This window comes from Lissotriton vulgaris, chromosome 1_2 (genome assembly GCF_964263255.1).
Source record: "Lissotriton vulgaris chromosome 1_2, aLisVul1.2, whole genome shotgun sequence".
NCBI lineage: Eukaryota > Metazoa > Chordata > Amphibia > Caudata > Salamandridae > Lissotriton > Lissotriton vulgaris.
The window spans coordinates 158,794,209-158,816,649 of NC_141686.1; the positions used below are offsets into that span (position 1 = coordinate 158,794,209).

The 22,441-nt window shown below is 48.6% G+C and overlaps 1 protein-coding gene across 7 annotated transcripts in view; it reads left to right on the forward strand.

Moving 5' to 3' along the window:
• The window catches only part of PRDM4 (PR/SET domain 4), a 209,032-nt gene that overhangs the window by 162,483 nt on the left and 24,108 nt on the right, over positions 1 to 22,441 (forward strand). For all 7 annotated transcript variants that reach the window (XM_086953018.1, XM_086953021.1, XM_086953020.1 and 4 more), the window contains one exon: positions 2,298 to 2,466. In XM_086953018.1, coding sequence (XP_086809144.1) covers positions 2,298 to 2,466 — 169 coding nt within the window. The remainder of the gene's footprint in view (positions 1 to 2,297; positions 2,467 to 22,441) is intronic.

Below are 22,441 nucleotides of genomic sequence, written 5' to 3' on the forward strand. Positions count from 1 at the left end.
TCCCTAAGAATTTTCTTTGCATGGGAAATTACTAATGGACAATTAATGAGCATCTTGCTTTTGAAGGACTAATGAATTTCATGCTCCTTTTGTATATGTTGTCGTTTTGTTGTTAAGTGGCACAGTGGCGTTGGGACCATAGAAAGTAGAGCGTGATTGGAGCTGAGTGACAAAATCCCCGGATAACACACTAATGCACACTTTGCTTATTGACCTCACCGCTAGCGAGTTGTTTAATTGTCTTTTAGTTTTTGTACAGCAAGTTTCAATGCACTTAAGGATCCATCTTGAAATTCCTTATTTTGAAATGGCCTTTCCCGTACGAGGAGGTGTAAAGCCAATAAACAATTGATTTCTTTCTGAATGTTTTTGTTCTGTCAATATAATATATTGGTGTTCTTTTGACATCTGTGTGTAATGATCTCTCAGCAACCAAATCTGGTTGCGGGAAAAAACATAGGTAATTCAATGAATTGATTAATATGAAAATCGGAAACTACTTTTGGAAGTTATGAGTACCACTATGTCTATATGTAGTTGGAAGAAAGGTTCTTCAAGTGTTAATGCCTTAATTTCACTAACCATTCCAAGTGAAGTGAAAGCATTTAAAAAGGAAATTTTCCACGGTAAGTATTGCACTTGACACAAGTGAAGTGGTTCGAAGGAAGGGCCCATGAGTTATGTTAATACAATTTGAAGTTCCAAGCTGGTACAGGAGGAAGCCTGGGAAGAATGGTTCTTTTGAGTCCCTCCATAAAAGCTTTAATGAGAGGAATCGGGTGTAAGCATATGGATGTGTATGCTAACCCAGTTTGTAAATGCAATAAGTAAGTAAGTAGTGTTTGTACCATTGCAGTAAGAGGGTTGATATTGTGTTGTTGACAGAAAACAACAAATCTTTTCCATTTGGTAGCATAATATTGCCTTGTGGTAGGTTTACAGGCTTTCTTGTGAATGTCCGTTCATTTTTGTGGCAAGTTTAGATAGCCAAATTCTAAGACCTTAATTTGCAAAGTTAATTTCCATGGGTTTGGGGTGTCAGCTTCCCTTTGTTTTGTGTGAGGAGATCCGGATTGAGGTGAAACTTCTTATGTGGCGCTAGGGATAGTTCCAAGAGTGTCGAAAACCGAGGTTGTAGAGCCCATGTTGGTGTAATGAGTATGATTGTAAGATGTGTTTGCATATTTTCCTGACCACTAATGAAAGAAGTGGGAGAGGTGGAAAAGTGTAGGCAAATGTCCCTGACCGTTTAATCGATAGAGCATTGCCTTTAGACTGTTGGTGTGGATATGTGCTTGCAATGTTTTGGCATTTAGCAGTTTCTTTGGTTGTTAACAGATCTATTTGTGGAAACCCCCACCGTTGGAAGTATGGTAGAAGGACTGTGTGCGGGAATGGACTTGTAGCTGCGTCCTGCTTAGAAAGTCTGCAACTTGATTGCTTGTCCCTGGGTTATGTTCTGCTAGGAGATGAATGTTGTGATGTATTGTTATGCTCCATATTTGCTGTGCTAACTGAGATAATTGGAATGGGTGCCCTCCACCGTTTTTTGTATATAATACATAGCTGTCATATTGTCGGTTCAAATCAGGACAACTTTGTGTAGTAGGTGAGCTAGGAAGGCTTTCACCGCTAGGTGAACAGCTTGTAGCTCTAGGTGATTGATATGGATATTCCTGTCTTTGTAATCCTATACCCCCTGGATTGTTAGGTCTGGAGAGGAGCTCCTCAACCTGCTATGAGAATCATTTGTGGAACTGGGTCTTGAAACTGCTGCCCTTTGGATAAATTCCGTGTGTTCCACCAATACAGGGTGGTGTGCGTGTGACTGTCTACCAACACTAAATTATGAAGTTGACCCAGTGACTCTGGCACTGTTGAGTCAGGACACTGGCACTGAGGTCTGGTTAGCAGGGCTCAGTGCACTCTGAGTCGAAGAACCAGAAGCACCAGTCAAAAAACTTGGGGGTGTACATACAAAAAGAGGCATTTCCTTACAATTATGTATAAGATGCTGTCCCCCATGCACGGACTTTCTACCACAGTGCGTTGCATTAACTTGCAGAAAACAGCATCACTGTCACATTGCACCACTTCCTATGAGGATTTGTCCAGTAGTATGTATTAAAAGTGCTGTGCCATACTGAAGGTTTTTTGCTTTCATAATGTGCGAGATGTTGCCCAGGTTTGAGTGAAATCAAGTCCATGTAAGTAGAATATATTTGATACATTGAAGGCTGATTTCAGGCACAATTTACAACTTTGTTTTCAGAGATTCCCTTTTGCTTGGTTCTTAGGTCAGAAAAACTTTCGCTGTGGGATGTGTGACAAATCGTTCACTCAGAAGTCTCACCAGACCTCACACATGGTGATTCACACCAGGGAGAAGACCATGAAGTGTGACTTCTGTGACAAGATGTTTATGCGGCGTCAGGACCTAAAAGAGCATGTGCTGATCCACACGAGGTGAGTAACAAAGTAGCTTCTAGCATGGCACTTGGCTAACCCTATATCCCAAATTAATATTTGGTGATCCACTTCCTTATAGTAACAAGCCCGCAATTAGCCTGGTCAAGACCTCAAACGCTAAAGGGTGACCAGTCTTGAATTGACTGGTGGGTGACTTTAGTGCTAAATGCAAGAGAGAACAACTCTTGCATACCACTCCCTCCTGCCCCCCTCCCTAGTAATAAAAACAAGCATTTGCAATGCAATAGGTCTCGCATTAGAAAAGTTTGTGCTACTGTTATTGTAAATGACAAATTTTTTATTTGTGTTGGTTTTGAAAATAGCGAAATTAGTAGCTTTGTCATTTACAATGCCAATAGTTATAACTTTCGCAAATGTGACACCTATAGGATTTGTAATGCAATATGTGTTGTATTTACGTGACTTAGATGTATTGATATTACAAATAACAATGGCTTTTAATTTTTTTAAATAATTAATACTTAAATAAAAGTTATTGTAATTTATAATGACAATAGCTTAAAGTTTTGTAAATAACTTTTGTGAAGATTATGTTCAGTGTATTTTATTGTGACGAAAATCCAAGAACAGAAGTGAAATATTAACATCTTTTTGTGACATTTGTAATAAAGCTTAAAACATTGAGAGAACATATTTGAACCAGTTGTCATTGAATGGTTGCAAAGATTGATACTGTGGTGGCGCTGAGTGATGTTGTGGTGGAGACGAGTGATGCTGTGTTCAATATAGCATTATTAGTACATTTAATTCTACTCAAAAGAAGTGATTACTAGCCCCTTCTTTTCTGAATCTGTACAGTATGTTTCTCTTCCAGGGGATCCTCATCAATAGTCATAAGCATTAGAATATTCCCGCCCATGCGCGGGACCCCGGAAACAATATATTATATGTGCCCCACATATATATAGACATATATATATATATATAAAAATAAGCAATTGCAGCCAAATAAAACAAAAGAGCTGGAATATGCTGTGAAGAATTTCCACCATACAGTGTATTTTGCATTAGAAACATGAGAAACAACACCAATGCTTGTTTAGAAACTGTTTTAATGCTTAGAAAACAGTAGAAATTCTTATAACACACTGTAAGCATATACAGCTCCCAGGCTGCATTGCAAATACCCAGTCTAAAAAGACTGAAAAGCTAACTTGTAGCTGAATGTACTAAAACTGACGCCGTGCCTTTAAGGCACCTCTGCCCCTAGCTTCCCATCATGCCTCAGGGGTTACAGTTAGGTCAGTTGTTCTTTCCGGCTCCTTCAGGAAGGACCCTGGATTCACAGCTCCACACTTTTCTGCCTTTTTCAGTCAGAAAATCTTCTAAAGAACAATTTTTTGATTTACTTTGACTTTTAACATCAGGGTCAAGTAAATAACTGCTTAGCAGTCGATTTTTTTGTGAGGTTTTCCTGTCAGGATGCCCTCATTATTTGATGATTGCCCTTCTTGTGGCCACAAGAAGGCAAAAACAGACTCTCATGAGGTCTGTATTTTATGCTTGCCAGAGGATCATGATCCTAAAGACTGTTCACATTGTAAAAATCTGTCTGACAGGACTCTTAAAGACAGAGAGAGGAACAGGCTCTATGGTCTGGCCCAGAGATCCATGAGAGGAAGATCTACAGAGAGATAGAGTTCAAAGAGACCCAGAACTCCCTCCAAAGACAAGTCAGAGCGTCCATCAACCTCCGCACCGGGCTCGGCGCTGAAAAAACAACATCTGATGGACAGTTCGAGAGAAAAAACTCCGTCGACGTCGGGACCGGCGTCGATGAGGAAGTCGTCATCGAAAAGAAGTTCACCGACGACGAAGAAAGCTCCGCCGTCGTCAACCAGGCGACGATCGCGTCGAGGCACAGATCACACTCGCCGTCGTCTCAACGTCGACAGGCTTCTAAGAGTGTGACACCTCCGCCGACGTCTCCACGGAGGCGCTCGGCGTCGAGGAGCAAGAGCCCCCTCGGACGCTCGCCGTCGAGGAAGGGATCATCATCGACGGCGCGTCGGCGCTCGATGTCGAGGATGTCCGATCCTCCGCCGTCGCCACATGTCAGGTCGACGTCGAGGGCATCGTCGACGACAGGACAACGTCGATTGACATCTCCGTCGCCGACAGACCAAGGTCGGTCGACGTCGAGACCACTGTCGACGGCAGGGCAACGCCGTTCGACGTCGAGACCTCGGTCGACGGCAGGGCAACGCCGTTCGACGTCGAGACCTCGGTCGACGGCAGGGCAACGCCGTTCGACGTAGAGACCTCCGTCGAAGGCAGGGCAACGCCGTTCGACGTCAAGGGAGAAGACTCCGTCGTCGGCTCATCATCGCCGGTCGAGGGACTACAGGTCAACGTCTAAGCATTCGACGTCGAAGGGTATCACTCCGTCGACGCCGCAGAGGCGTTCGACGTCGAGGGAAAGACTTTTGAGACGTCCTCCAACACCGGTGAGACGGAGATCTCCTTCAGTGCCTTCGACAGTCCTAGTGACACAATCTGCTTCTCACCATTCCTCCTTAAGTACCTCTGGTTCATCGAGGTCCTCTTCTAGGAGTAGGAGTCCGGTGCAAAAGACACCCCAACGGCGGTATATCACACAGGCAAGACTCGCCAAGATGGTATGGTCCGTTGAGTAAATGGAAGGATTCTGGAGCGACGGAGAGACTACGAAGGTACTTGAGTCCAGAACACAGGTCCCCTCTTCAGCAGCTGGCAGAAGAGGCAGACAGACAGAGTCCTACCAGTCACCGATCACGCTCACGAGAGAGGAGAGCGGACAGGTCGCATACCCCCAGGGTCTCCCGATCACCAAGGAGGGAGCAACCCAGATCTCGAACACCGAGAAGGGAGGTACGGACTGAGAGATCGAGATCTCCATGAAGGGAGCATCAGAGGGAATCACGTTCTCCTCGAAGGGAAGAACTACCTAGAAGATCACCTGTGAGGAAGGAGAAATCCCACCACAGGAGGAGGAGAACTCCATCATCCTCCTCTTCATCTTCATCTAGATCTTCTAAAGGGGATTACTCTCCAACGCTGGCAGACAGCCCTCGCTCCAGAGCTTCCCCGCTTGACGACGTCAACACGTATCTGGACGTCTTACAAAGGGGTGCTCACAAACCTAATATAGAGATGGCTGTTCCAGAGGTGTCCACTACTGTGATTTTTGAGACCCTTCGTCACAAATCATATACACGGCCTTTGCTCCCATTGGTTCCAGGGATAATGGACCCAATCAAAGAGGTTTTCCTCACCCAGCAAAGATCAGGGCGGTACCGGCACGTATCCAAAAGAAATATAGGCCGGCCGACTCGGATCCTATCTTTGTGAAGGGAGAGCCTGCGGCGGACTCAGTTATAGTAGCCTCAGCTAAGAAGAATCACACAGTCGCTCCTTCTTCTTCAGTTCCTCCTGACAAAGACAGCAAGACGCAAGATTCTTGGGGACGCAGGGTATGCAGCACAGCAGCTTCATCCCTGAAAGTCTCTAGTGCATCTGCACTTCTCGGAAGGTACGATAGAGCTCTATGGGACTCCATGGAACGATTCAAAGAGAAATTGCCCAAGGAGGACCAGAAGGACTTTGAGGAAACAGTGACGGAGGGCTGTTTGGTGGCGAACCAAATGATTAGTTCATCTGCAGATGACGCCCTTCTAGCAGGACATGCCTACTCACATGGGGTATGTGCGAGGAGATCTTCTTGGCTGCGTTTAACTGGTCTCAAACCAGATGCCCAGCAGCGCATCCTCAATCTGCCCTTCTCAGGATCTTCACTCTTCGGGGAGCATGCCGATCAGGAAATGACCCGCATGAAAACAGAATTGGACACAGTGAAGGCGGTTGGTCTGGAGAAAAAGAAAGAGCCGTTCAAGCGACGCTTCAAGACCAACAAGAACCGGGGAGGCCAACAGAGGGTTCAAACCCCTCAATGGTCTCAAAACAAGCCACAAGGGAAGGCGCAATACAGAGGAGGAAAATCGGGCAGAGGCAGAGGCGGACATCATCAGTCCTCTACCACGCCTAGAGGAGGCAAGGCCTGAGCAGTGGCTTCCTCTGGCGCCGTTACCCACTCCAGTGGGAGGAAGTGCTTCGCAACACCTGGCAGAGTGGGTCAGCATCACAAAAGATCGGTGGGTGCTGAATATACTGCGCAATGGATATGCGCTACGTTTCCGGAAGAGACACAACCGATTCCTCCAAAAAAGACTCGCTCGTACCATCTAAAACTCCTCAAAAGGGAGGTGAGCGTCCTCTTAAAGAAAAACGCAATCGAAGAGGTACCCCCATCCCAAAGGGGGAGAGGAGTGTACTCAAGGTATTTTCTAGTCCCCAAAAGAGACCAAGAGGACAAGTTCAGACCGATTTTGGATCTTCGAACCCTCAACAAGGTGGTGGTCAAAGAGAAGTTTCGCATGCTGGCACTTCATCAGATATGTCCTCATCTACAAATTGGAGATTGGATGTGTTCGGTGGATTTACAGGACGCGTACTTCCACATTCCTATAACACCAGGTCATCGGAAGTACTTGCGATTTCTGGTAGGGAACAAGCATTACCAGTACAAAGTGCTTCCCTTCGGACTAAAATCCGCACCAAGGGTATTCACCAAGTGCATGGCAGTGGTAGCGGCATGTCTGCACAAAAAAGGTCTCTTTGTGTACCCATATCTAGACGACTGGCTCCTGAAGAGTCCGTCCCCTCGTCAAGCCACGAAGACTGTCACCTGTGTCTTCAACAACTACACAGGCTCGGCCTCCACGTGAACACAGAAAAATCGGTCCTGCAGCCCACGCAAGCTATCCACTATCTGGGAGCAGTTCTAGACACAAAGTTAGGAAGAGCGTTTCCTTCGCAGGAGAGACTATCTTCCATGGGGCAGAAATGCAGAAAGTTACTTCAGTTTCCTCGTCCAAAGGTGCGAGAAGTAGCGTCTCTATTGGGCTCCATGGCGTCCTGCATCTTCCAAATACCGAACGCCAGGTTGAGGATGCGACCTCTACAAGAGTCTGTGGAAGATCAGTGGGACCAAGCGACTGGAGATTGGGAGGATCGAATCATCCTATCTCAAGCAGCACTGACCTCAATACAGTGGTGGACTCGCCCTCGGAATGTCTTGCAGGGAGTCCCTTTTCAGCAACCTCTTCCTTCGCTGTCTGTGGTAACGGACGCATCTCTAGAAGGCTGGGGTGCTCACATGGGTCATCTTCAGATTCAGGGTCGCTGGTCGACCAACCTTCAGACATACCACATCAACATGCTGGAACTTCGAGCAGTTCATCTGGCGCTCAAAGCGTTCCTTCCAGCAATAACAACGGACAAAATCCTGGTTCAGACGGACAACACTACAACTATGTTCTATCTGAACAAGCAGGGAGGAACTCGATCTCGCCCTCTGTCTCTGGAGGCCCAGACAATCTGGCACTGGCTTCTGGCTCGGGGACTGTCGGTGGTGGCAGTACACCTTCCAGGCGAGCTAAACACAAAAGCGGACGCACTCAGCAGGCACTTCGAAGATCAGCCAGACTGGGTGCTAAACGACGAAGTAGTCGAAGAACTCTTCCGTTGCTGGGGTCGTCCAGACATAGACTTATTTGCGGACGACGAAAACGCCAAATGCCACGCCTTCGCGTCCAGGTTCCACCGGCCAGGGACGCAAGGGAACGCTCTCCTGCTGGAGTGGACAGGAATGTTCGCCTATGCGTTTCCTCCTCTGGCACGGATTCCGAAGGTGGTGGCCAAGCTCATCAGATCGAGCATGGACATGATCCTAATTGCTCCGGATTGGCCACGACAGTGGTGGTATCCAGACCTGTTACATCTGTCGCTGTGTCCACACAGACGCCTGCCGTGCAGGCCAGACCTGTTGAGCAAAATGAACGGGAGGATCCTGCATCCCAACCTCCCGTCGCTGAACCTGACTGCATGGCTCCTGAGGTCTTGCAATATGGACACTTAAATCTGCCTCCAGAATGTATGAATATTTTAAGAGAGGCAAAGAGACCTTCCACAAGGGCGTCTTATGCGTTCAAGTGGAAAAGATTTTTCATTTGGTGTAAGGACCATGGCTTTGATCCCACCAAAGGACAAGAAGAGGTAGTCCTTCCATACCTCCTTTACTTAGCTACATCAGGGTTGAAATACGCTTCTATTAGGGTTCACCTATCCGCCATAGTAGCGTACAGAAAATCACCTACACAAACATCTTTTTTCAGGTCCCAGTGGTTAAGGATTTCCTTCAGGGATTAAAGAAGGTCTATCCCCCTGTGAGAAATCCTTCTCCTCCCTGGGAGTTGAACCTGGTTCTCTCCAGGCTGATGTCTACACCGTTTGAGCCTATACACAAGGCCTCCTTGCAGCATCTCACTTGGAAGGCGGCCTTCTTGGTGGCAATAACCTCTGCGCGCAGGGTTAGCGAGATACAAGCACTCTGCACCAAGGAACCTTACACTGTGTTTCACCACAACAGAGTGGTAATGAGGGCTCACCCATCTTTCCTTCCAAAAGTGGTATCGGATTTTCATATAAATCAAACGATTACCCTTCCTTCGTTCTTTCCTAACCCATCGACCCCAGCTGAGAGGTCGTTGCACTCGTTGGATCTTAAACGGGTGCTAAAGTTTTACCTAGAAAGAACGAAGGACACCAGAAAGACAGACCAGCTCTTTGTCAATTATGGTTCAATGAGGACCGGGTTTGCAGCAGCCAAAAGATCCATCTCCAGATGGATTGTCTCATGTATCAAACTAGCATACCAGCTGGCTGGCAAACCTTTGTTACAATCACCCAAAGCTCATTCCACTAGAGGGAAAGCAGCCACAATAGCGTTTTTGCATGACATTCCTATGTCAGAAATATGCAAGGCTGCTACATGGAAATCAGTCCATACCTTTACAAGGCATTATTGCCTAGAGTCTGATTCCAGAGCGGATTCTCAAGTAGGGCAAGCCTCCTTGAGAAACCTATTTGGGTAGAATATGGCCTACTTTTGGGCCTACGACTATGAATGTTATCTGTTGATTCCTTTGCCCGCAGGGATGAGGTGAGGCTCGCTACTCTATTCTAATGCTTATGACTATTGATGAGGATCCCCTGGAAGAGCAGGATTAGTTACTTACCTGTAATCCTAGTTCTCTTCCAGGGGTATCCTCATCAAAGTCATAAGCAACCCTCCCGCCTCCCCGGGCAAAGGACTTTGTTTATTAAATAGGAGATGTGTTTAACCTGTTATTACCATGGTTTGGTTTTCAGTCTCCGAAAAGAACAACTGACCTAACTGTAACCCCTGAGGCATGATGGGAAGCTAGGGGCAGAGGTGCCTTAAAGGCACGGCGTCAGTTTTAGTACATTCAGCTACAAGTTAGCTTTTCAGTCTTTTTAGACTGGGTATTTGCAATGCAGCCTGGGAGCTGTATATGCTTACAGTGTGTTATAAGAATTTCTACTGTTTTCTAAGCATTAAAACCGTTTCTAAACAAGCATTGGTGTTGTTTCTCATGTTTCTAATGCAAAATACACTGTATGGTGGAAATTCTTCACAGCATATTCCAGCTCTTTTGTTTTATTTGGCTGCAATTGCTTATTTTTATGTATATATATATATATATATATATATATATATATTCATATACATATGTCTATATATGTGGGGCACATATAATATATTGTTTCCGGGGTCCCGCGCATGGGCGGGAATATTCTAATGCTTATGACTTTGATGAGGATACCCCTGGAAGAGAACTAGGATTACAGGTAAGTAACTAATCAATTTGCTGCATTAGGTAGAGAAATAATTGCGTTATATATGGGTCTTCTTCACAAACCATTGTCAAACAGTCAACACAATTTCTCTGCACCTCAACTGTTATTTCTCTAATCTATGTTAACCACCTCACGATCATTGATTTGTGGTTGCGATCTTAAACGTTTCTAAAGAAAATGTTACTGCGGCTCAAATTCACTCATATGTTATGGGGGGGCGTTACCAGTATATCATACTGGGAATTTTGTATTGAGACAAAATACAGTAACGCACTGCTGGCAAATGTGACAAACTCAACTGAAAATAAAGGAGTGCATACATTAAAGTTTCAAGTCTCACACTGTAATGCATTGAAATGTCACAAGTTTAGTGACTGAGAATTTTTAATTTTGTTAACCCCTTCAATGCTCATGACGAGCTCAGCTCGTCATGAGGCACAGTGGAGCTGTGCTGATGACGAGCTGAGCTCGTCATGAACAATGGGAATGACCCTCATGCAGCACAGGAGGGGAAAATGCACAGCAGCCATGTGGTTGAGTATGTGCATTTGTTTGAAACATACCAACACATGAAGCTTTGGAATTAAGGAATGTAGCTTCGCGTAGGCTCGAGTCACTGGAAGCCTATATTGCATTGCAAGTGCATTTAAATTGCACACCGTTGTGTAACCAGGAACAAAGAACGGTGTGCCAGGAACTGAAGAAAAATACCAATTATACTAGCAATAAAGTGTTTAAGAAAAAAAAGTGATTGTGGTTTCCGGGCATAGTGCTCAATGAACAACATTGCTGTGGTCAATTTGTTTTTCAATGTATGTGGAGCTCACAAACTACATATATATATATATATATAATACTGCTAGGCAACCTGTTCCCCACCTTCAAAGAGCACCTCTCCCATTCGCGGTCCAACACTCGTATCCCCTCCATCCCCACCAACCATGACCTCACAGCTACATACTCCTCAATCAGGGACACACCTACCACCCCTGGTCGCCCATCTCCCACCCACAACACCTCTATCCCAGTTCAGCACCATGCAGTTGTAACACACGCCTCAAACAGTCACAGATCGCTCCCACTCACACCCCCACCCCCTCTACCAACCCCCAGACCTCCACACATACCATCAACACGCCTCTCACACCTACAGCGGGCATCAACACTCCGCTCACCCCTGACAGCACAGCTCTCACCCACAACACACCTAACCTAGTCCAGCACCAGAACAACACGCACTTCGACAAATCCCCCCCATTCTCAGTCCCCATTACCCTCTAACCAACCACGCAGAACACACCTACTCTCTTAATTTAACTCCCCCTCCCCACATCAGAACCATCCCCTATCCCATTTCCCCTCCTACTCAGCCCCCATTACCCTTCCTGCTCCCCCACCACGACTATCAGTCTCCCAGCCTACATCCCGACCCCCTGCCTACCATCAATGCCCTCACTCATACCACCAACCTCCTCCCTACCTTATCCACACCCCTCCCGCCCAAAACCTCTCTCCTCCCGAACACCTTCCTGTACACCAACACAACGCATACCTCCTCGAACACCAGCCCACGCTCCCACCTGCACACGAATTCCCTGGTCAGCCATTCACCCCTGACTGCCGCCCCCACCTCCACCACCTACCCCACGATGGACAACATCATGGCCACCCTCACTCAGATCAAAGAAGACATACACAACATCAAGGAACTACTCGCCACCCTCCCCATACACCCCTCACCCACCTCCCCTCCCAACTTGTCCCCTACCCCTCCAGCGGACTCCCTCACTCAACACGCCCCAAACCTGGCGTCAATCCCTGCTCATAGGCGCAGCAACTGCCCTCGTCCCCCTCGTCGTCCCTACAACCCATCACACAACTACACCTCCCCGCCCAATGGGTCCCCCACCCTTCCGACTAACTCTCTCACCCAACCTGACCTCACTCCCAGCTAGCAATCGCAACAACCGCCCTCGTCGCACACACAATTCTACTTCTGACCGCAACACACTCACCCTTCTCCGATCCTACGACCCAGCCCCCCAAAATCACACAACCACCCCACACCTCAACATTCCCACGATACACTCAAATCCCCTTAGACCCCCCCACACTAAACAGCAGATTCTTCATCCCCAATAACCTTAGAAAAGTCCCTCTCTCTCTAGAACCGTCTACCACCCTCAACACCCCCCGTCTCAAATGCGCTCTCCTCAACTGCAGATCGGCCTCGAAACATTCTCCCGCTATTGCTGATCTCCTCTTATCAGTGGACCTTGACCTAATCATCCTGCCCGAAACCTGGCTAACTGAATCTTGGACACCTATAATGGACATTCTGGTTCCTCCTAACTACCACATTATCAGGCTAGACAGAGCAGGCAAATTAGGTGGTGGAATCGCATGCATCTACAGGAATAACCTCTCTGTTCAGAAAGTCAATTCTACCTCCCTACCATCCCCAACATCCTGGGAATACATCTGCCTTGACATTTTCAGTGAGGGCAAACCGATATGCTCTCTTCACAGCATCTACCACCCACCCAGGGACAACTTCACCTTTTCCCAACAAATCATGGATATGATCTCAACCAATTCCGGACGGCAGCTCACCCAAATATACCTTGGTGACTTCAACCTCCACTGGAACGATTGCAATGACGCGGTGGTAAATAGTCTTAAAAACTTCCTCGATGCCCTCAACCTCACCCAAATATGCAACAGCCTGACCCACGAGAAAGGTTCTATCCTGGACCTGATCATCTCCAAAGAGGAGTCTATCCAACTCGAGTCCATCCAACCCTGTGAATGGTCAGATCATCATACTGTCACTTTCTTTATCAATGAAAGTTAGATTTAACCCGGCTCAATTATCCAAGCCCAAAGTCTGGAAAAGAGACATCTAAAAACTCAACCCAGGCTCTTTGCCCCCTAGCAGGTGCAATCTCCTACTGCCACCGACAGGCGCTACGGACGTTCAAACACTGACTGACCACTATCTCAACGCTATGACCTCTATAATTAATGACACTGCAGTTAAAAAGAGCCTCTACTAAAATCTCCAATCCATGGTACGACGGGAGACTCAATGATGATAGACGGGAGGGGAGGAGCTTCGCGGGCAACCAAGATGGCCGCGTAAGCTCGGAGCTCCGCGGACCTTCCGATCCTCCACAACTATCCTGCCTGAAATCCTGATCCACGAGGGTGGACTTTTGTTGCTGATGGTCTACTGAGGCGAGAACCGTTTTCAGATCACGAATCGGTGTTTCCTACGCTGAGCTACGTCGAGTGGGACTCCGTGCCAGTGTAGTGCCATTGTCTCTCCGGACTCCGTCACTACGCACGACCGACCTGCGGAGTGCCTGCCTGTCGTCTTCACCGGTGGGGTGTTATTGCTCGCAGTGCGTTCCTGAGACGGCCTCTTACTGTCCGGCCCGGACAAGGTCTCCGGCTCACTGGGCTCGGGCTTGCCTGGCATAGCCCTTTGTTCTCGTCGGACATAACATGGCGGGCAGAGGGGACCCCGACAAGACCTCGGGCAAAGGCGTCCGCGGCAAAGCGCAGTCGCAGCAGAACAGGATTGAGCGCTATACTCAGCCGAAGACGCCACCTGTTACCGGACCCTCTGCCAAGACCCTCCCGCCCTCGGGCTCGCCGGACGGCTCGGAGCCTACCCTGAGCGACATCATGGGAGCCATCACTAGTTTCCGGGCGGACATGCAGCAACAGCATGAAGTCCTTACACATAAAGTGGACACTATGGCTGTCGACCTGACTCTCATTAGAGCCGATCTGGGCAAGACTAACGATCGAGTCAAGAATCTGGACATTAAGACATCCAGCCTGACGGTCGACGTCTCGGACCTACAAACAGAGGTCCGGAACTTGCAGAGGACCGCGGAACAATTCTCAAGGCGGCTGGAGGACTTTGAGAGCCGTGCCAGGCGGCAGAACGTCCGCATTGTCGGTGTCCCGGAGGGTTCAGAGGAGGCGGCGACGGACCTCCTTGTTGAAGACCTGATCAAGACCCATCTGGCACCGCCTGGCCTTAGCAACTTTTTCTCGGTGGAGCGAGCTCACCGAGTACCGGGTGGCCCGCCGAAGTCGGGCGTGGCGCCTAGACCCATCGTGGCTCGGTTGCTCAATTTCCGAGACAGAGACGCGGTCCTGCAGGCTTCCAGACAGCATGGACCGCTTAAATTTCAGAACGCCGACATCCATTTCTATCCGGACTTTACCAGGGCGGTACAGCGGCAGCGCCAGAGCTACGCCGGGGTGAAGCGGAGACTACGTGACTTGGGATACAAATATTCCATGATGTTCCCTGCCAAGCTCCGGATCGACTACGAGGGCCGTGCCCTCTTCTTTGACTTCGCTGAAAATGTGAGTGACTGGCTGGACACTTTATCGCCGCGCCGAGACGCTCAGGATGAACATGAAGGTGGTGCTGCTGGTGGCCCGGACCTATGAGACTTGGCTCTATAGTGGGTGATCCATCGCTTGTTATTTCTGCCTCATATGACTATCGGATATTGTTTTATTTACCCTGTTGACTTTCCTGTCTGTACATGGAGGGTGGCGGGGGGTGTTCGCGGAGATTCCTTACTCCTCTGGGTCTCTTCTTGTAGAGTAGTTATGGGGCGACAGGCACACTGCTGGTTGGGGGGGCTTTTCAGTCATATGCAGGGGTGCAGGGTGGGGGGTGCAACTATGCAAGTTTATTTGTTCGTCTGTTCTTTTTCTTCCTTTTTCTCGAGGCAATGGATTGTGTTTTTTAATGTATACTTGATGATTGAGTTGGCTGGGGTCGGGTGGGGCGGGTTGTTGGATGATGGGGGGTAGGAATTTAAAAGTGCTTAGCTGGAATGTTAATGGGTTGGGTGACCGAGTTAAGAGAGGGGTGGTAATCCAATTGATAAAGAGACATATGCCCGATGTTGTACTTCTGCAGGAGACGCATTTGGTAGGGAACTCCTGCAAGGCCCTAAACCGTAAAGGCTACAAAATGGTTGCCCACTCTGGGTTCTCCTCGGGTTCCCGGGGGGCGGGCATCCTTGTGCGTGCGTCCCTTCCCCTTGAAATCGACGTCACAGTGCTTGATGACAGGGGACGCTACGCCGCTGTGGCGGGAAGATGGGAGGGGCGTTCCCTAGCGCTACTTTCGGTTTATGTCCCCCCAGGCCTCCAATCCAGCACCTTTCAAGATCTTGGTGGATCCATCTTGTCCCTGCCTGCGGGCTTATTGATACTGGGGGGTGATCTCAACTCAGTCTGCTCTGGCACCCTTGATCGCCAGCCGCCGAGGGACCTCCGGAGTTCCCAAATGTGGCTGCCGGCCTTCCTCGAATCCATGGGTTTGGTGGATAGCTGGCGACTGCGGCATCCCGCGCTCCGCCAATTTTCCTTCCTCTCTAGTGCCCATGGGAGTCTGTCCCGTATAGATTATGTCCTTACCCTGGCGGCACATTCACCTGCCGTGTCTGAGGCCCGTTTTCTGGCACGGGGTGTTTCTGATCACTCCCCTTTGTGGGTCTCGTTCGACTTTGGCATCGTCCTGTCCAGCCGTCCGGTGGCGGTGAACCCTTGGTATTTTCGCAACCTCAAGACGCGCGCACTCCTAGCCAAGGCCATCGACTTGTACTTTTCCGAAAATGCTGGCTCGGTTGGCTCGGCGGTCACACTGTGGGAGGCATTCAAGACTGTGTTGTGGGGTGAGGCCCTAGCTCTCATTGCGGAGGCTAAGCGAGTTCGCGATGCCGACCTTGCGCATATTGAGGAAGAGGTCTTGGACCTAGAGTCCCGTTTGGGGCCTGAGCCAGACCCCTCTCTTTTACACGACCTCTCCCTTAAACAGTCGGAGTACCATGAACTCGCTACGAATGCCGCCCTAGTTTTGGCCAAGGAACAGCAGGGCGGCATTTATGACGTTGGGGATAAGGCCGGTAAATTGCTGGCCTGGTTGGACAGGCGCGAGATGGCAAGCCGGGTGGTGGCGGAGATCCTGGGTGAGGACGGAGTGGCGGTCACGGACCCAAGTGCTATTGCCGAGTCCTTTGCAGACTACTTCCGGGGTGTCTATACTTCTGGTTCAGACCGCTCCGAGGCTGATTCAGCCGAGTTTCTCTCGACGATTGCCCTCCCCTGTCTTTCTGACGAGGAACGTGCTGATAGGGATCGAGATATAACCGCGGACGAGATTGCCTTGGCGATCCGCGCCCTGCGGTCGGGTAAAGCTACCGGCCCCAATGGCATACCGGTCGAGTTCTACAAGATTCGGCCGGATGTGGTCTCTCCTCATCTGAGAGCTATGTTCCTGCGGGCTCGGGAGGAGGGTGTCCTCCCTTTGGATCAACGGCTGGCCACCATAGTGGTCATTCACAAGGAAGGCAAGCCGAGGGACGTTTGTAGATCCTACCGTCCTATCTCTCTCCTCAACGCGGAACCCAAGATCCTAGCTAAATTGCTTGCAAATCGGCTGATCGGAGTCATCAGCGACTTGGTACACCCGGACCAATCAGGTTTTATTCCCCGCCGCAACACTGCCCTCAACCTGCGACGGCTGCATGGTGTCATGGCCAGAGCTCATACCCTGGAGGAACCGGCGGTACTTGCATCCCTAGATGCCACGATGGCCTTTGACTCCCTGGAGTGGAGTTACCTTTGGGCGGTGTTAGCAAAGCTTGGTTTTGGACCGGGCTTCCTGGGCTGGGTGCAACTTCTTTATGCGTGCCCACTGGCTGCCGTCACAGTTAACGGTCGCATGTCAGCTTCCTTTGCGCTTCATCGTGGCACTAGACAGGGCTGCCCCCTGTCGCCACTCCTGTTTGCGCTGGCCCTGGAGCCACTTGCGGCCATGTTACGCTCACACCCTGACCTGCATGGAATCACCTGGGCCCCGGGTTTTGAAGACAGGGTCTCCCTATATGCGGACGACATCCTGCTTTACCTTACCTCTCCCTGTAAATCGCTTATTGTGGCGTGCGACGTTCTCCGGCTGTTTGGGTGCTACTCGGGCCTGATCATTGGCTTGGTAGTTTAGTCTGCCCTGTTCCCATGATGCACTGGGCCAGGGACAGACTGATTTGCATATAGCCAGGTTCTGAGCTGGGATGGGGCAGTGAGATAAATAACGGTGATGGACCAAACCCTGATCTTTGGACTGGGTAAGAGTGGTCTGCTCAATTCAGACACTCTGTTCATCACCACCCCCCTTTTGTAAATCGATTTTGGCCACTATAGGTGTGGCAGGGTATACTCAGACATGAGTCCCTTTCTCACTGCTCCATCAGGATTCAAGCAAGCCGGGCCGAAGACGGCAGAAATGCCAGAAACCGGTCCCCGGTAGCTTGTCTCCTTTCTGGTAAAGAATTGGCTTGGTAGTTTAGTCTGCCCTGTTCCCATGATGCACTGGGCCAGGGACAGACTGATTTGCATATAGCCAGGTTCTGAGCTGGGATGGGGCAGTGAGATAAATAACGGTGATGGATCAAGCCCTGATCTTTGGACTGGGTAAGAGTGGTCTGCTCAATTCAGACACTCTGTTCATCACCACCCCCCTTTTGTAAATTGACTATTGCTAAAGGCAGCCATCACAGCCTGTTTAGCAGCATTTACAGCCCTTTAGTGGCACCTAAGGATATGACGATGGCAGAGGCCATGGCTACCAGCAAGGACAGTAGTCATCGTCTTTTTTGTAGCCTACTGCGACCCACTGCTCTCATTACCCCTCCCCTGGTCATTAGTAGCCAGTAGGGGGCAGGATACTATTTGCCTGGCTAGTGTGAAGTTAGCTCAGTCCAGTGGGTGTTGTGGGTTGTTCAACATGGTTACCTAATCCCTGTTATGTCTACTCACCCTTCTTTCATCCTGCTTTTCTTCAGACACGGCAGATCATGACTCCATCTTTGCCTAGGCAGCTGAATCACTGGGGTCCATGGGGGCGAGTCGGGGTGGGGGAGGGGGGTTGAGTATTTCTGAGGACTGTTACTCCCAAGTATTATTTTGGTGCTCAAATGGATTTTGGGCTCTGACAGATATTAGGCCTTTCGTTCTTGAATGCCTTTCTTCTGAAGGACAAGTTCAAAATGTTGACTCACCCAGGTGCTCTCAGTGCAGGAACCAGAGGGCTAGATAATGATAAGATAGTGTCATAGAACTTGCAGGACGTGTATTTTCATAATTCGATTACAAAGTTTCATGGATTTGTGGTGGGGTTTGAGAGCTTTTCACTTTACCACCCTGCCCTTCAGCCTCACCTCGGCACTCCAGCAGTTTACGAAGGTGATTTTGATGGTTGTAGCTCATCTTTGTAGGTTGGGATACACCTATTTCCATACCTTGATTAGTTGTTCAAACTGAGCTTGTCTAGTCACTTTTGGTTCACCTGGAGACAGCTGCCTTTCTACCTTCAGAGTAAGTCTCTGACATTCAGTTTGTGGTCTGGATGTTTCAGGATCACTCTTTTGTTCTTGTGCGGAAAGTCTGAGGCATTTTGGCCTTCTGCATGGTGCCGGTGCTTGTCTGCAGATGTGGACTCTGCAGTGGAAGCTTCAGCTACAGGAGGCTCAGCAGTACGGTTGCTGCTAAGAAAACACCTAGATCTTGGATGAGGCAGCATAGTACCATCAGTAGTGGCTTACGGATGTCAACATCCCTTGTGGAATGCTGTTCTTCCTAACTGACCCATAGCTTACAGTAGTGACTGATACATCCTCCCCTATGGGGTGGATGAGGTATACATTCAGGGGCTTTTGTCTCAGTTGGAGTAGAGGCATCATATCAATCTACTTGGAATTGTGTGCCTTTCGGTTTGGCATATAGTCCTTTCTGCCACCCATCAGGGGGAAGTTAGTCAGGGCCCCTATAGACAACACAACCGCCATGTGGGACATCAACAAGCAGGGCAGTGTGGAGTCCGGTACACTCTGCAAGGAAGCACTCATACATTGGTGCTAACTCGACTTCCAAGGGATCGCTCTGGCAGACTTATTAACAACCAGGGTGGACGAGCACAGCAAACGTTGTCTGGCATACCACGAATGGCATTTCCACTCAAAGGTGGTTTAAAGTGTCTTCAATCAGTAGGGTGTACTTTGTGTAGATCTTTTCACTACTGAAGAGAATGCATAGTGTTGCACTGAATGCTGGAGTTTCTGCCACAAGATTCTCTGGGAGACTGCTCCCGTCTGTTTGGCTACAGCCTGAAGGACAGGAGGGGATCAAGCTCAACTCCTCATAGTACCCTAGGAATGGGTCAGGAGAGTGTGGTATTTGAGTTGCTGAGCCTGAGCAATTGTCCCTCTCATCTGTCAACTTCTTCAGAAGAACCTCCTGTCTCAGCAACAGGACAGGGCTCAGCACCCAAACCTCCATAACAGCACTTTCATGTGTTTGAATTTCGCAGAACCAACTGAGGAATTCTGATTTGCCTGCAAAGGTGGTGACATTGTCCTGGCGAGTCAGCAGCCGTCTACCAAGTCTGTTTATTCTGGTGGTCAAGTGAGTTTTGTGGCCTTGTGCAAGAACAGATCAGCTTATCCTTTCAAGGCCAAGCTATGTGATGTTCTGTTTGTTTTGTCACTGTCAAAGGCCAGTACTTTTTTGCTTTCCTTCATTTGCCTAATCGGCTCTTGATGTTAGTGATGTGGTTTCTGAAAGTTCATAAGTTTCTTTGTTTCCTTAACTTGGTCCTCCGATTAGTAATGTGCATGTACACGGCTCAAAAGACAGCTGTTCCCTAAGGTTAATGATTCTATGTCATTAAAGCTGCTATATCGGCACATTCCCTTTCAAATTGGTGTTTTGAACTTTGGCATCTTTCTTTCCTATAATGGTATGCCCCACCATGTGAGAGAGTACCATCACGCTCCCCCCTTTTTTTCAAAATAGAGCCCTTAGTTTTTACGTTGAGCGGACTAAGTATCAGATGGACTTGCTTGCGTTAAGAAAGGAAAGATGGTTCTGAAAGGAACCTTGTCAGGATGGATCATCCTGGACTCAAAAACATGTTATGCCCGTGTCAATTAGTAGTCTCCTGGGGAGGAGGGGAAAGAGGAGGATCTGGTGTTGATTTAGGGCTAAACTGATTGTTCTGCAGTGATGGAATGTTACCAATCTGCTGCATACACAGCCTTTCTGGACCCAATTTCATAAGTGACCATCACCACAGATGCCTCCGTGACTGGGTGGGGAGCGCACATGCAATATATTACCATACAAGATGTCCGAACGGGATCCATACATCAACCACATAGAGTTGTTGTCCATAGAGTTATCCCTCAGGGTTTTCCTCCCTCTCATCTAGCACAAAGTAGTTATGGCTTGGATGGACAACACAACTGAAATGTTTTTTTCTCCAGAAACAGGGTGGCACTTACTCATTTCAGTTGCCATCCCTTTCCCAGGGCATTTGGTGGTGGGCGATTCAGCGCAAGATTCATCTTCTCATACAACACATACCCAGAGTGGACAAGGAATTTGTAGACCTGCTTAGCAGGATGCACCAACATGTCCGCGAGTGGGAACTCCAGCCCCAAGCCCTACTCCCATACATTTAGCGTTCAGGGTTCCTCCCTTGTGGAGCTGTGCGCCACTGCCGAAAATGCAAAATGCCCAAACTGCGCCTTAATGGTCCAACATTCCATGGGCAATGCACAATGGATGAACTCTTCCCACTGCTTCCATTTCATGGTTCGAAGACACTGGGTAACATCCCTGACCTTCATTCTAGTAGCCCCTGCCTGGGTCAGGCAGCCCCGATTCACCACACCTCTCGACCTCTCCATAGTGCCTCATGAGAAGCTACCCACACACATCTTCTTTCTAAAAATCAGGGCACTCTCAGACATCCAATCTTGCGGTTTGTCTCCTGAAGTCCTAGAATTTAGATATCTAAATCTGCCCGCAGGGTGCATGACCATTCTGAAAGAAGCCCGCAGGCCTACTACAACAGTGTGTTATGTAGACAAATGGAAACAATTTGTTCAATACAGTTTACCTAAAAAACATTGTATCTCTCAATCCAACATTTCAAGAAATTATCGCTTGCATTTGCAAAAGTCACATCTAGCATATACTTTTATTAGACTTCATTTGGCTCTGATTGCAGCTTACCTACAAACAGGCAAAACATATTTTTTTCAGAGTACATTTAACCCCTTCCCTGCAGGGCTAATTCCCCCGCTGTGCTTGGGGGAGGGGGGCCCCGCACAGCACCGCGGTGCTCGTGACGAGCTCAGCTCGTCAATCAGCACGGTGGCGCTGACCACGCCCGTTTCTATAGAACGCTCAGCACAGCTGGGGAATTATCCCTGCGTGTGAGCACCGCGCGTGTCATGACGAGCTCAGCGCAACCGTGACTCATGATGAGCTGAGCTCGTCATGAGCACAGATGAGGTTAAAGCTTTCACGGAAGGGCTTAAACCGGTTATACCACCTTGGGTAACACCTACTCCTGTGTGGAACCTAGAAAGGAGGGCACATTAGACACTAGGCTAATGGGCCCTCCTTTCGAACCTCTACACTCTTGTCCTGTCAATTTCTTTTCCTGGGAAGTAACCTTCAAAGTAGCTATTAATTCCCTTTTCCGGGTAGGCAAAATACAAGTACTTAACCTGGAAGAACCTTTCTTCCATGTACACCATGATAGGGTGGTCCTCAGACCTAAGGTGATGTATAGCTTCCATGTCCATGTCTGTCAGACCATCGAACTTCCAGTTTTCTTTCCACATCCACAATCGGTAGCAGGCGAGCTCTCCGTACACTAGATGTCAAAAGAGCGCTCCTGTATTAAATTTACAGAACAAAGCACTTCTGCAAACATAACAACTTTTTGTCTCTTTCTCCACGACGCTTAAGAGGCATGCACTATGCAAAGCAGGTAGTGCACGCTGGATAATCAAATGTATACAGACCTTTTATACCAAATCCAAACATTCTTTGCCAGTTCCTCCCAAACCCCACTCAACCTGCAAGAAAGGATCATCTAGGCTTTCATGTGTAATATTCCTATAATTGACATTTGCAAAGCAGCTACTTGATCTACTCCACACAGGTTCACAAAGTATTATTGTGTGGATGTCTTAGCATGCCAAAAAGACAAAGTTAGTCCGGCTGTTTCGTACACATTGTTCCAAGTCCCTGCAACATCCTCAGGCTAGCCACTGCTTTTTGGGAGGACTACTTTAAAAAC